Below are 15,085 nucleotides of genomic sequence, written 5' to 3' on the forward strand. Positions count from 1 at the left end.
AGGTCCCTTTGGAGCTGTTTCCCGGCATTGGTGGGCAGGCCTGATGCTGCTGCGGGTTCCCGTTACAGATGCTGTGCGCTGAGCTGGGGCCCAGGGAGCTGAATTCTAGCCCAGAGCCATCTGTGCAGAAAGCAAGAAAGGTCACCTTTGAAGCATCGGGCACATCAATGTTTATGCCCCATAGGCCCTCAAATGGCTTTAAATAATCAATAAGGCTTTTGAAAACTGAAATAACAAAGGCAGTATCCCACTCATATTTTTTTTCCAGTCTTTTAAAAGTCACACCGGGTTTATTGAGATGAGTGTGGAGATTCATTGTTGAGTTGTAGCATCCTTAATTCATGCTGCTGTTGCAAGCTGTTTGATCTTTTTAATTGACAGCCAGTGTCTCTGTTTTCTAGTTTTCTCTGGTTTCCTTCAAGGCGTCCTTATTTGGGGGTTGAGGTGGAGAACGGAGCTGGCAAACATTCGCGCTGCTTTAGTTTTGGTCGAGTCGCTAACCAGCAGTCTTGCTTCAAATGAAGACTTTTGCTACAAACCTCTCTTGCTAGACGATAGCCCTGATACTTTGCAGATAAAATGGTCTGCCTCCCTGTCTATAACAGGAATGGTATATTCATGGTTGACTTGGAAAATAGATAAATTCTTGCCTTGACCTTCCTGGTATGAGCATTAGAACCTGTTACTCAAGTCGATTAGCTGTTTAAGATGATGCCCCTGCCTCGAGGGGTTTGTAATCTGTACAAATGCCGAAGGGTATTCTGTCCCTCTCAGCTGGGACAAAAGCAAAATACATTCAATGACCAAAGAGAACTGTCCCATGGAGTCCTGATTTCCACATGTTTGAAAGGAGATTATATCCAATACTGGCCAACAAGTCACTTTGAACAATAAAGTGCAAATTGGGTCTCACTACTTAAACTATGGCCTCCGTATGCTCAACTAGGAGGTTGTGGAGAAGCCTCACCAGCCACCTGCCCATTAAGATAAAGTGACTCAGACTCAAGGGCATCTGTGAGGTTTTATTTCTAAATTAAACAATACAGGCTGAGTTGTGGGGGCCAGATTATTTAAAGGACATTGCAAATTATAAACATGAAAACATATTTCAGATTTCTGTTTTATGATGGGCCCACAGGTATTCATTCTATTTTGTTTATATGTGCGCGCGCACACACACACACACACACACACACACACACACACACCGTTTATATGTGCGCGCGCGCGCGCGCGCGCACACACACACACACACACACACACACACACACACACACTTACAGAGAAAGAAGGAAAGAGAGGCTCTGGAGGTAGAGGTACCTGCCCAGGTACACAGGTAGAAGACCCAGGCAGGTCCAGGTCCCATGCTGCAGCAGAGTGCAGCAATCTCTGTCCATAAGTGGACAGACAGTAAACACTGTAGGGTTTAGGTCATAAAGTATCACAACTGCTCAGCCCTGCCAGGGCATCATGGAACCCGCCAAAAGCATCATGTAAACATATGAGTTGACCACATGCCATTAAAACTTTATTTAGGGACAGTGACAATGAAATTCATATAAATGTTATGGGCTATGAAATATTATTTAGTTTTTTTCAGAATATTTTTTAAAAATGCAGAAGGGTTATTCTTGCTCAGAAGCCATACAAATCAGGCAACTGGCTGAATTTAGCTGTGGGGAGAGTAGATTTCATGGACAATTCTGACATATGTACTCTCCTTGTTGTCACACTCACACCATTCTCAGCTCACATATTATCACCACTGTAACTACCCTCTACTGCCCCTTTATTTTTAATTTCATTTTCTATTATAAAGAAAGCATGATACAGCTATGAGTAAACTATTTTTCTCTCCCTACCCACACTGTACTACATTTTCTAACAACTTAATGGATCTTCACTATGTAGCAAATGCTGAAAAAGTCAGAACTCAAGACATAAACCTTTGTCAAGTCTCACAAAGTTTCCTGATTTACGCTTTGGTTGCTCCACCAATAGTGAAACAGGACTGGACACTCGACATTAACTTTCCTCTGGATCCCAAACCAGGGGCTTACCCATTACATTGTACCTTTCTGTAGATGCCAAAAATGGTTCCAATGGACACAAGGCAATCGATGTTGGAGGATCCATCAAGGGGGTCAAAACAGACCACATATTTACCCTGGACAACAACAAAAAAGGAAATAAAACTTTACTTTAAAAATAAACACATTATAACAAAATAGAAAGTATACACTAAGGGGATTTAAAAAAAGGGGAATCTAGGGGAAAGTTCAAGAAATGTGAGTCTTATTTATACTCTGTCATGGAAGCTATGAGTGGCATGCAAAATGAAAACAACAATGAATATACATAATCATATGACTGTTATTGTACCAAAACATCATTAGGCAGAGAAAACACAACTTAGAATAGAAGGTGCAGATGAAGGTAATGGAATATAGATAAATAAGTCTTAATTTCCTACATCGTTGATACAGCTGAATCAGAATTTTGGCTTGAGTTTCCTGGCAGCCAAAGGAAGAAGAGAAACAAGGTCATTTATTTCTTTTCACTCATTAGGGATGTATACATAATTCCTTAAGTGAAGCTAACACAACATTCAAGTCTTTAAGAACCTCCTAGTGCAGGTCTTATAGATGACATTTGGGTTGCAGTGCACAGAGTTCTCATGGATATCCCAACTGCAATTCTGTTGTAGAGGGACTACCACAGGTTTGGTCTTTGAATGGGGTAGTCATTTATTTCTTTTCATTCATTAGGGATGTATACATAATTCCTTAAGTGAAGCTAACACAACATTCAAGTCTTTAAGAACCTCCTAGTGCAGGTCTTATAGATGACATTTGGGTTGCAGTGCACAGAGTTCTCATGGATATCCCAACTGCAATTCTGTTGTAGAGGGACTACCACAGGTTTGGTCTTTGAATGGGGCTGTCAGGTTTCTGGCCTCAAGGGTGAGCTGTGCACATCTCTTCCCAACTCTGCCTTCAGTGATGTCATGTTGGTAGTTTGAAATCAACTATGGGGGAGTATTTACGAAGTTGGTATTGGCAATTACTACAAATCAGAGACTTTTCCAAAACAGAACCAGTTTATCAACACACCATAGGAGATTTTCCATATCCAGATTAGCTACTTTAAGAGGTGGTTTTTAAGTTCTGCATCAAATTAAGACAATTCTCTGATTCCCTGACCACTTGCTCTTAAATCACCCTGGCTGATGCAGGAGAAACTGTCATCTGGAAAACAGGAACATGCCTGTTAGAAAAGCACATTGTAGTCAGAGAAGCTGGCCAACTGGTAGAGAACATTGAACAACAAATTCAATCCACATGCCTGAAACTGCCAAGTACCTTGAGAAGACCAACAGAGAACAACATGAACTTTGAATCTGACATGTAATATATTTTAGGAATAATGTAAAACAAATTAATCGGACATAGCTCCCTACACTCTTCAAAATGTCAAGACCAGGCGTCAGGTAGCCTCTGTAAGTTCATCTTCTGATTGCTTTTTTCTAATTCTACTCCTTCATGTCCCGATTCATCTCAAACAGGGAAAGACAGCAAGCCCATAGAACTGCACTTCTCATTTCAAGTCTTTTTTTAAATTATCATATAATTGTTTTGTTCTATAAAAGTTGGATATACTCTTTCCATTCCCTTTTGCAACAATAACTTAGTATTGAACCCCTACAATGGGCCAGGAGTTATGCTAGATGCTGGGATACAGAGAAGAATATAATTCATTTCCTCCCTCAAGAAACAATTAGATTAATAGGATTTCAAACCACAAATCAGTGACAGGAATTGGGAGCAGTTTACATTGGCAGAAGAATTGAAGTGTGAGGGCAGGAATTTGGTGGATGAAGATGAAGCAAAAGAAGTTGTTAACAGTTGCCAGACGTTGAAGAGCCTTGAACATGACCATGAAAAGTTAGGAGTGGAGATGAGTATGAGTATATATGAGTCTCTCCCATGTATGGGTCCACTGGAGGATAGATAATGGCGTGGACTATGGTGGTAGAGTGGACAGGTGGGGACAGTTTGAGAGATGGTAGTGAGGATGAATCTGTGAAATGATGACTCATGGTTCAGGAGGAATCTAGGGTGATTCCTAGGAATCCAGCGTGGCTGAGCAATTGGAGTCATTTTTGAAGCGAGATAGAAAAATGGTTACATCAAAACCCTGGATGGTGGAAGTTCAGACCCACCCTTTTCTCAGGTTCTATAATTATGGCGTGTTTATCTTCTTCCGACACCAGGACACAGGTCGCAAAGGACGCCCGCAACACGTTAACGACCATGTCATTGGAGAGGACGTCCAGCTTCTTCACTTGGTCACCCGTCACGTTGGTAGAGCCAGCGATGCCATAGCTGGAGGGGAGAAAAGCCACGAAAATACAAGCCATGACCACCAGAACATGTAAATGCATGTCAACCCACCGAACGTGGCATGTAGTAGGATTTAGAAGAAAGAAAAGAAGGCGCCTGGTTTAGAAGAACAAGAAGCATGGTTGTCCCTGCACATGGACTCCTGGAGGGGAGGGAATATCGTCACCCACCTGTCCAGTACCTGTCATGGTACCTGGCACACCTTGTAGTGAAATCTGTTTCTCAAGCTCCCTCCCCCGCCCCCATTATGGGTTCTAAAGAAGCTTTTTAGATTTTTTTTCTCTAAACACACTCCCCCATGAAATATTAATTTTAATAGTAAAAGATATGGTACATATCTGTGTAGGCACTGTCTGCATAGCTATGTTTTCTACACAAAAAGATTGATTTTTCGCCTCCCCCAGGCTGGTTTTTACCCCCGAATGTACGGCCGATGCTTAATGATAGCAAGCAGGGAAACCTTCTGGGTGGGAGAGGTCCTGAGATGTGAATGAAGCCCAGGGTGTCCATGGTTTTATAGCTGAAAACATCCTAAAAGAAAAGATACTGACTGGTCCCACCTCGTGTCCTAGAGGCAGGCGGAAGCCACCAGAGACAGCAGAGGGCTTGTCCAAGCCGGAGCAGCAGAGCAGAGGAGGCAAGCCCACGGGGACCCCCAGGCCAGGCTCTCTCAGTGGCACCCCACTGCCACTGGCAGGAGTCCTAAGGGCTGGGGCGGGGGGTGAGGGCTGGAAAGTCTGCAGTTTCTACCTTATTTTCAAGGTACCTGCAGTCAGTAATTGTGGAATTCCCAGAATCCCAGTGGCTTGTCCAAAATGCAGCCTCGTTTGCTAGGAAAGACAGGAGGGAGTTGATAGCCTGGGATTGGATAGGAACACTGAAAGGAGGGGAAATGTTCTAAAGGAAGGGTGCACAGAACAAGAAAAGAGGCTGGATGTGGGACAGAAGAGTAGGCGCGTGGAACGTACCTCTAATGACTGGGAGCAGGAGCCCAGGGCACAGCTGCACCTTGGTCAGAGTTCTGGGAGCACTCACCTGGGAACGGACTGTCCCGGCACCCGCCACCTCAGCTCCCAAAAATGCACTTGTCTAAGCATAACTTGCATGTCCGGCTGGACAAATCTGAACCAACACCAGACATTGTCCAAACCCTAGCGTCTCATCTGGCCCAACTCTCCGGGAGGTAACTACAGGGATCTCATCACCCCACTGCCCAGTGTTTCCTAGAGACACCGGCTATAGCTGCAAGTCATGGGTCCTTCAGTCTTTAACCCACGAAATGAGATGGGATGGACAGAGAAGCAGGAGGAGGGCTGACGGATGAGACGCTGTTTTTCCAGGCTGGCAAGGATGATGCCGTGTCCCTGAGCTTTCTGTTCTCATTCCACACAATCTCTGTCTCACCCTCACTGTAGGCCAACGCTGGTGGAGAAAGAAGGCAGCCAAATTCTGGGAGGAGCTGGAAGCGTGGCAGGGCCCACCCACTGAGATACATCCCCCTCACTGGCCTACTGGCACCAAGCAGCTCTCCTTCCTCGCCAGACGTTTCCACGGGTACAGTCACTGTGATTCCGGATGGCCAGCGCTGATGGAGAGAACATGGGCATCATGATGGAGACCTGGCTCCCCCAGCTCTGGAGCCCTCGCCTCGCTGAGCCTCCTGTTTGCTTTGCCCATGGAAGCCACGCTCCCTCAGGGAGGTGTTAGAGGACCACAGGCGGTAACATACATGAGGCGCCTAATGTTCTTCCCTGAGCTTGCTCTCTACAGGGGGCTCTCATTAGGGCTGTAGATGCTGGGAGAGGAATGTGGTCTCGGTGATGCCCAATGCCCGGGGCTTCATCCACATCACGCTGGCAGGGTTGCTTGTCCTTTCCTTCCAGAAGGATGAGGACAGAGGGCATGTTTCTTCCCAATGTCCCAGCTTCCAGTGCCTAGTAGGCCCTCAATAAATACCTGCTGGCCCTGGCCGCGTGGCTCAGTTCATTAGAGTGTTGCCCCATACATCAAAAAAGGTTGTGGGTTCAATTCCCGGTCAGGGTGCATGCAGGAGGCAACCAATCAATGCTTCTCTCTAACTTCGATTTCTCTCTCTCTCTCTCTCTCTCTCTCTCAAATCAATAAAAACATATCCCTGGGTGAAGATTATAAAATAATAAGTAAAAAATAATAAGTAATACATGTATACTTGCTGACTGAATGAATGGCATTCACTGAGGAGAAGAGAAACTGCCCGAAGGAACGCATGCAAGAGTGACCAACTTCTAAGGCCATTCACACTCAGCAGTGCCGGGGAAGCCACCTGCAGGGTCCCAGGGACAGGCGCACTGGGTCAGCAGCAGGGAGGCCTGGGAGGCTGGGCAGAGGGACCGCAGGCATGGGAAGGACTGTCCACACTGGCCCGCGCTCTGCCAGCTCAGGGATCTCGCTCAGCAAGACGGGCGAAGGCCAGTCTGCTCCTAGAGTAGCTGCGTGAGTGTTCATTTGCTCCACGAGTATTTATTGGGTACCCAGTGTGCCCCAGAAACTGTCCTGAGTGCTGGGGTCTCAGTGCAGAACAACACAGATGGTATCACTGGCCTCATGAAGCTTATACTCTACTGAGACAAGAAACGAGTAATTTGGAACGAATGAGATAATGTTGGATAGTGACCAGTGCTCTAATAAAATGAAACGAGATGCCTGAGGGGCAGGGGGTGGATTGGCCCGTCAAGGAAGGTCTCGCTGCAAAGGGGCCATTTGAGCTAAATGATACCAGGCACCAAATGACCCATCACAGACAACTGGCCAGTCCTCAGGCTCTGCCTCCCTGAAAGTTATGTAGTCACCCCTCCCTTCTTTCTCTTTCACTTCCCCCAGAATTGAGGGTCCCCCCTTTGTTTTAGCCAGAAGGACCCTTCGTCAATAATTCTCCAGTTGCTTGTGAAGAAGAATATTAAAAACCATGGAGGTTGGTTATTCTGGGCCCCTCCAACTTAAAATCCAGGCACTTTATAACTGTTCTAGGACATCTCATGGGAAGTCCCTGGTAAAACGTGGTGTTGGGGGTCTTGGAGAAAGCACGGGCAAGCGATTCTAAGGTAGAAACAGAGTTGGGCTCCGCCTCCCTGAAGGTTATATAGTCACCCCTCCCTTCCTTCTCTTTAACTTCCCCCAGAATTGAGGGTCCCCCCCTTTGTTTTAGCCAGAAGGACCCTTCTTCAATTATTCTCCAGTTGCTTGTGAAGAAGAATATTAAAAACCATGGAGGTTGGTTATTCTGGGCCCCTCCAACTTAAAATCCAGGCACTTTATAACTGTTCTAGGACATCTCATGGGAAGTCCCTGGTAAAACGTGGTGTTGGGGGTCTTGGAGAAAGCACGGGCAAGCGATTCTAAGGTAGAAACAGAGTTCAGGAGCATGGGCTCCCAGACTGCGTGTCGGCAGCAAGAATATCAGCATTTATACACATTGCCAGGTAGTCTTCCATCCGGGTCTCAGCTCACAGGGTTGGCTGTGGCTGGCGCTTCACACACAGCCCTGCACTGCTGCTCAGGCACGACCAGGTCCTGGGCTCTCCCCACCCGCCTCAAGGGGCCCTCAGGGGGCAGCAAGGTGTTGCCACAGGTCAGTGAAAGGTCAGAAGCAATCACGGTTCCGATGACTTTGACAATGGAAAAGGCCCTCAGAAATATCCTCACAGAACTAAGCCGCTGAAGAACCCATGGAATTTATTTTCTACACAAGTTTTCAGAACCCCCTTTAGAAACATTAAATGCCTGCATTCTGATCAACCATCATTCCTCAAAGGACTGATGAACAAGAGCCTTCACCATATAGCGCAAGTGCCCCTCGGAGGAGCAGTGTGACCACCTACAGAATCCAGAGCAGACCTGGGCCTCAGCTCCTGCGGACACAGCCCCTCCTTTGCTGGGCCGCTGAACCAGGGCTTAGAAAAGGAATCAGCTGACTTCTAGGCAGCCTCAGAGAGAGAGCCCAGCAGGTCAGGAAGGGGCTTCCCTCCGCCCCTGTGAACAGGAGAGGGTGGCACCATGGAGGCCCAAGGGGACTTGAGCAATGCCTTTCACACACCTCCTGGCTCATTCTTAGAACAGTGCCCAATGGGCTGCTCCCTGGGCCAGAATCAGGCAGCAAAAGAGGCTGCAAGAATGTGGGGAAACCATCACACAGCCTTGTCACAAAACCGCCCAGGGGCCAGCTCTGCCTTACCATCAGTAGAGAAAGAGAAACAAATCAGAAGGTTGGAGAAATGGGGTGACCCAGCAAGCTGTAAAGCTCTAGGCTTAGCTCCCTCCCTCCCTCTCCCCCCTCCCACCCCACTCCCAACCCCATGCAGAAAAGGAGTCAGGAGCAGTTGGGTGTTGAGCAAGCAGGGACAGGGACCTTAGTTATGACTGAGCCAGTGACTTGATCTGCCAAGGAAGCTTTTCCAAAATGCAAGTCATCATGAAGAGGACGGCATCGTCACGGGCCTTTTCCCACGGGCTGGGACGCTAGACCACTGGGGTCCAAATCCCAGCCCCGCCCACCACATGCTCAGCAACCCTGGCCAAGTCACGTTTGGTTCTTCATCTGTCACGTGGGAGTTTAGTACATCTACAACCTCGTATGCAGAGAGAGGCTTTAAATGCGTTGATGGAGGTAAAGGGCTAGAACTGAGCCTGGCCAGGGGCAAGAGGTGTTCTGGTCCCATGCCCATCCCTGACTCCCTGGCAGTCACACAACCACCCAAGGCGGGTCCTAATTCGGCCTTTCCCTCTTACTGATGGTGTGTGGGGGTGGCTCAGCTTCCTGGTGGATTGTTAGTTTCCAGGCTTTGTAAGAATGAGAGCTGCACTGCGTGATGCACCTGGTTTACAGCCGCCCAACGGCAGCCACCATTGTTCTTGATGGAGCCCCCAGGCATCCACTAAGTAAATGCTGATGGATGAGGGGAGTGGAAACCCAGAAACCAAGGCCTCTAAACCAGTTTTACAGGCAACTCCTGGGAACTGTGTCACAGGTAACTGGCAACTAAAGAAAGTGCTCCAAGTTCAACATTTCACTCCCATTTCACTCAAACTAGTTGGCTCTGCAGCCCAATCCACTGGGTTGGGGGTGGGGGTGGGGGATCGTCCTGACAGGGTTTAAGCCCTTGTGGTGGTTCCTTTTTAAACCCCTAGAGACACAAAAGTTCTCTTTCTGGAGGCTGAGGAGCAAATGCTGATTGGAAAATTTGTCTAATATATATCTCTTTTACTGTAAACCTCACTGAAAATCTGAAAAACAACTGTAAGTCATTTTAATTCATATGGTGGGAAACTCCTTAGAAGAATAGATTAATTTGACCAGTATTTAATATCCTTAGAATTATGGATTAAATATTAACATTGTTTTAAATTGGCATGTGGTTTCTGGAAGGGACTGAGCCATTCTGCAGCCATAGTCTGTGATTCGTGATATCTGAAGCATAAGGACCGGAGGCAGGGCCACACGTAGGGAAGAATGCTCAGAAACTCCCTGATTGGCTAACTCCAGACCATTTCCCCCTGATGTCCACATGACAGCCACCACAGCAGGAAGCACTGTCCACAGCACACAAAGGACCATGGGAAAGCTCATTTTCAGAACACCCAACAGAAGAAAACTGGAGGCAGATGATTATTCAATCCTTATCACTCAAGTCCAAGGTGACACTGACTTGTTATTAATTGATTTCAAGGTAAATGACCAACTGTTCACCCAGCTGGGAACGTCCAAGGGTCAGACCAGAAACACGTTGAAGGAGAGACACCAACCAGAAGCAGCTTTTAAAGGTCACAGTCCCCAGGCTTGGCCGGAGTTCATGGGGCCCAAATGAGCAAATAGGGTGGAGGGTGGCTGTGCTTCTGGTGTGAAAAGGAAGTTACAATTCCGCCGAGAAGCTAACTCAAGAAACATAACATAAATCTGAGAAAGTTTCCAAAGGTTTAATGTCACAAACTCTGCAAATGTGAAGATAAACGGAAGCATGTATTAGCTGACCTGTAATTCCAAAATTAAAACTGAAGTTATTCATTATTTTCTTCCACTGACACTGAGAGGACCCCACACACAAAAGCAACTGATCTGGACACCACCTGACCACGACGGGAGGAGGTTTCCTGTCACCAATCTGAGGGCACAACGTGGTTTTAATAGATGATGAATGGGCCAGCCTGCAGGACATGCCTGCTGACTGCATGTGGGCAGCTAGTACCGAATGAAAAGCAAAATAAATACATGCCTGCTGGCTGCCATGTGGGCAGCTAGTACCGAATGAAAAGCAAAATAAAAAGATCCCGGTTTGTAAAAATAATAATAACCTTCAGCCTAGAAAAACAACGATGATAGCAGTACCTGCTCAATGAACTCAGCTCATCCGCACACAACTCTCTGAGATTGAAAAAGATTGTTGTCTCCACCTTACAAGTGGGGAAACCGAGTCTCAGAGATGTTACATCAGTTGCCCAAATCCTCACAGAAGTTAAATGGCAGAGCCAGGAATTTGAGCCCAGCTCCATCTCTCTCCAAAATTTGTTCTGAAGCCCTGCGTGCTCCTTTCTGCTCCACCCCGTCCTGATGTTCTCCTCTTCCTCTCTGCCTCAGGGCAGAATGGGCCAAAATCCAGTGGCCAAATCTTTAGTCAGTGCTTCACGACCAAATTCCAGCCTGGCCCATCCAACTGCTGGCTGGACGGCATCTCGAACTGGACAGCCTTCTGACACCTCAAGTTCAATGTTCCCAAAATGTTGGAATCATCTTCTCACCCTTCCCCAGCCTCGAGCAATCAGCTCTGCCTTTGGAATTCTGGTTTGGTTTGGTTTTAGTTTTATTGGCAGGCCCTGCTGCCACTGGCTAGGACCCACTCTTTGAGAAGTGGCCCTTCTCACGGGATCCGCACTCGGCCTCCTCCCAGGCCCTCCCCTCCTCCTGCTAATGCTCTAGCTCTGGGTGCTGTTCTCATGCCCCCCCCCCCCTTTTCAACTGCTTTCCCCCGGTCTTAGCTTTCCCTCTCCCAAAGCTATACTTCCAGCCATTTCTTCCCCAGCTTAGTCTCTAATCATGGCACTACCCTGCTCAAAACCCTTTACTCTCTCTCCTTTGCATGCCTGCAAAATATAAAGTATTCACCCTTGCCATGTGATGCTCCCCAATGCACCCACAATGCAACACCAACAAACACCCCACCATGTGTACAGCATACTTCAGTCAAACTGAGTGAGCAACTTTCCCAGAAATCTCTGCTCACCTGGTACCTTTCCTCACACGATGAAATGCACTCCAGCCCTCAGGCCTTGTGACCATCTCTCTGTTCCTGCCCATGGGAGATGCCCGTCTTGATGCTCCACCATCCTTTGCAGCTGCATTGTCTTTCTGGCACCTCTGTGAAAGCATCTTTTAGAATCTCTAGTGTGTCTTATAACTAATTCTGTACTTCTACTTTCCCTACAGCATAAGCTCTGTGTCATTCTCCTCTCTCAGGCTCTTTTAGAACTTTGTATATTGTGCGTGTTCAATAACACTTTGTTGAGTTGAATAGAACCAGTGAATCCTTCAAACAGTGATTTGAAAGCACATATAAAGGGAAGTCACCCGAATGTGCCAAAAGCAAAAGCAAGACACTGGAGGACCATTTTCTCCCAAAGGAATGGAAACATTAGTGGGGAACGCTGGCATTTGAACCATGAGCTCATCAGATCCACCTGCAGGCTGCTGAGGGGTCTCAGGAGAGAACAGCCGCCCCCATCTCTGCTGGCAGCGGGTGGAGGAGCCAGCACACAGAGCACAGCCCTCGAGAACAGGTTGGCTCTGAGGCAATGGCTTCTTGTGCTACAAATCGTAATTCACATCAAAAACGTAATTCACAGGTGAGATTGAGAGTTGGGTCAGCTTTAACTGATTTCTAAAAAATAAAGGAATAATGGGGGGATGAGGACACATTTGTAATACCTTAACCAATAAAGAAATTAAAGATTAAAAAAATTAAAAAAAAATAAAGGAAGAGCTGTGTGGTTTGACAAAGAGAGCCCAACCTGGGCTCTTCATCTGTACAAAGTGGGGTGGGGCCAGGTGGCTGCTGAGGCTTTCAGCTTAAAACTTAATGATTCTATGACTGTCTTATTGAGATCAAGAAAAGTGGCTAAAGAGCAACTGTTGGTTGAGAGAGAGAGAGAGAGAGAGAGAGAGAGAGAGAGAGAGAGAACAGACTCTAGCCGGGCTCTTGGCTGAAACTCCTGAAGTCTCCAAATGAGACTTCATGGCTGAGCTCCTGAAACTGGTTCCTGTGAGGTTCCTGCAAATCAGCAGTCCTCTCGTCATCCTGGGGACATGCCCTTCCAGGGCAAGTCTTCAGCACTAACAAGCCCTTTGCCTGCACACTGGCTTTTTCATCCAGGACATCAAAGCCAATAATGAATGTAATTTGGAGCCCTGATTCGAGATCTTGTCTTATTGTTGCCTCCCTGACCACGTCATACTGAGACAGCAAACTCTTATTTTCCCACAGGAGTACTTAAGTGTTTATTCTGGACTTCCTTGTCAACCACCCACATGATGAGGCGTCAGTCCCTGTTCCACGAATACAATGCTGTTTGAAATAGTTAAACACCAGTGAAATGTGCTAACATAGAGGAAGAGTAAAATAGCGATATATTTGTACAATGGAACACTAGGTAACAGATAAAATGAAGGAGGTGGATTTATATGTCCTGCCATTGAAGGATGATCTTTATATATTGTTGAATGATGAAAGCAAACTGTAGACTATGTTAACTGTAATCCCATTCTGTTTGCTATTTACATACGGATACATGTAAATATATGTCCATGTATAAACTTACATGAGTATAAATACGTATAGGAGAAAATAACCAGTAAATTATTCATGGAGAACGCCCCAGAGAATGGATAGAGGTGGGTTTCACCTTTCTCTTTGCGTTCAGTTGCATGGTTTAAATTTTTGTCAATAAGTGCATTTTATTAACTAGTTTATAATAATAACAACAACAGTCTTTTTTAAACCTGGCATTCACCACTATTTAGCCTAAACAAATATACGTATTTCACACAGCCAACACAAGTACCCTTTGTCCAGGTCCCAGCATCTGAGGTTTCTTAAAAGGTGGGAAATATACACCTCAAAGCAGATCTTGCATTTCCAAGTTCCTTTGGACGGACACACTTTTAAAATAATACAGGAAATGACAGGTACTCTTTTTTAAGAAGGCCCCTCATCCTCAAAGACAAGAAAAGCTATGAGGCCGCCTCTATTTGTTGTAAATTAAATTTGAAGCAAGATTTTAAATGAATGTGTTTCCTACAGCAAAGACTCCTTAGAAATGTATTACTAAGAGGAGCCATAGGTGAAATAGTGGTGGAGTCACACCCTTCCTAACATACTTGTCCCAGTGCCTCTCCCGGCCAGGCCATGCCTGCTTGACTTCTGAAAATACGGGTGACCATACGCTCCTTTCCTAAGAGTCAGCAATCCATGCTGTGGGACCAGAGCCAACTAGTTGCAGGGGCTACACTCCCTCAGGTCAGCTAAGAACATGGTGCACAATGTTCACAGTGTCCCTGAGTGTGTGGAATATTAGGAAGAGTGGGCGCAATCTGAAAACCCAGGTACCCTTCAGCTACGTGAGGACCAGCTAAATACAGAATGCTCGCGTGCACCAGAGTAAACCAAAGAGCGTTTGTGTCACTTACAAAAGCCTCACAAGAAGGTGCCCTTTGAACCCCATGTCCTGTGATTCCTTTGCTACACACAGGTGATCTGCAGAACAGCAACATGGACACCACTGGAGACCTTCTTAAAACGCAGGGTCTCAGGCCTCACCCGAGCCTACTGCACCCTCTGCACACAGCATTGCTGCTCCTGAGAGCTCTGGACTGCAGGCTTCCTGCCTGGGCTTCCCTGGCTCCTAACAGGACCTGTTTAGGCTCAAGGAGATACTTGAGCCTAAACCCAACTTGAGCTCCCAAATCCATAGGGCGTGAAGGAGGTCAAAGAAGAGAAAGGGAAAAGGTATGGTGCCCCACTTCCCTGTATGAGGCTGGGATGCGTATGGCCAGCAGGCCAGGTGCCCACCCGCCAGCCAGTTTCACCAGGAGGAAGCTGACAGGGGTGCCCAGCAAGGCAGGCGGCTCAGCCCCGGGGAGAGGACTGCAGGATGGCGGCAGGTGTGGCTGGGGTGCAGGCCCCGGGTGGGCACCTCCAAGCTCAAGAGAAGGGGGAACCAGGCTTTGAGTGCCAACCTCAGGAGAGGGAGAGGGGGGAAAGGAGGAAGGGAACGCGGCCAGGCCAGCCTCCCAGCTGTCAGACAGACACAGGCTGAGAGCAGGAGGGCTAGAATAGGACCAGACATCAGACCCTCAGCACATTCCCAGCTGGACAGACAGACCCCGGACGCGGCCTGGCGGCTGGAGGCCTGACTCACAGGTGCGCGATGCCCGCCTTGCGCACGGCCGTGGAGATGGCTTTGACCGCGGTGCAGAGCGCATTGAGCAGCTGGGTCATCTCGCCGGTGCCGCGGGCCTTCCTGCCCTCCTCCATAACGAAACGGGTCAGGGTGACGATATTCGTGTCGAAGGCCGCCTGGTCCGTCATGCTGGGGCCGGGCTGTGCGTGCCGGGTGGCGAGGACGAGCAGGACAGCGCGGGCTGCGCGGAGGGTCGGACT

At 47.5% G+C, this 15,085-nt stretch overlaps 1 protein-coding gene and 1 long non-coding RNA gene across 2 annotated transcripts in view; one reads left to right on the forward strand and one right to left on the reverse strand.

Moving 5' to 3' along the window:
• FBP1 (fructose-1,6-bisphosphatase 1) overlaps positions 1-15,079 on the reverse strand; it is a 34,046-nt gene extending 18,967 nt beyond the window's left edge. The window contains exons 1-3 of the mRNA XM_005873736.1: positions 14,844-15,079; positions 4,223-4,385; positions 2,075-2,167 (exon numbers count right to left, since the gene is read on the reverse strand). Coding sequence (XP_005873798.1) covers positions 2,075-2,167; positions 4,223-4,385; positions 14,844-15,013 — 426 coding nt within the window. The 5' untranslated portion in view covers positions 15,014-15,079. The remainder of the gene's footprint in view (positions 1-2,074; positions 2,168-4,222; positions 4,386-14,843) is intronic.
• Positions 2,192-3,093, forward strand: LOC106727376. Its single transcript, XR_001363558.1, has 2 exons — positions 2,192-2,721; positions 2,922-3,093. It is a non-coding gene; the product is annotated as an uncharacterized LOC106727376 (long non-coding RNA).
• Positions 15,080-15,085: the final 6 nt, after the last annotated feature.

This window comes from Myotis brandtii, unplaced genomic scaffold (genome assembly GCF_000412655.1).
Source record: "Myotis brandtii unplaced genomic scaffold, ASM41265v1 scaffold419, whole genome shotgun sequence".
Taxonomy (NCBI): domain Eukaryota; kingdom Metazoa; phylum Chordata; class Mammalia; order Chiroptera; family Vespertilionidae; genus Myotis; species Myotis brandtii.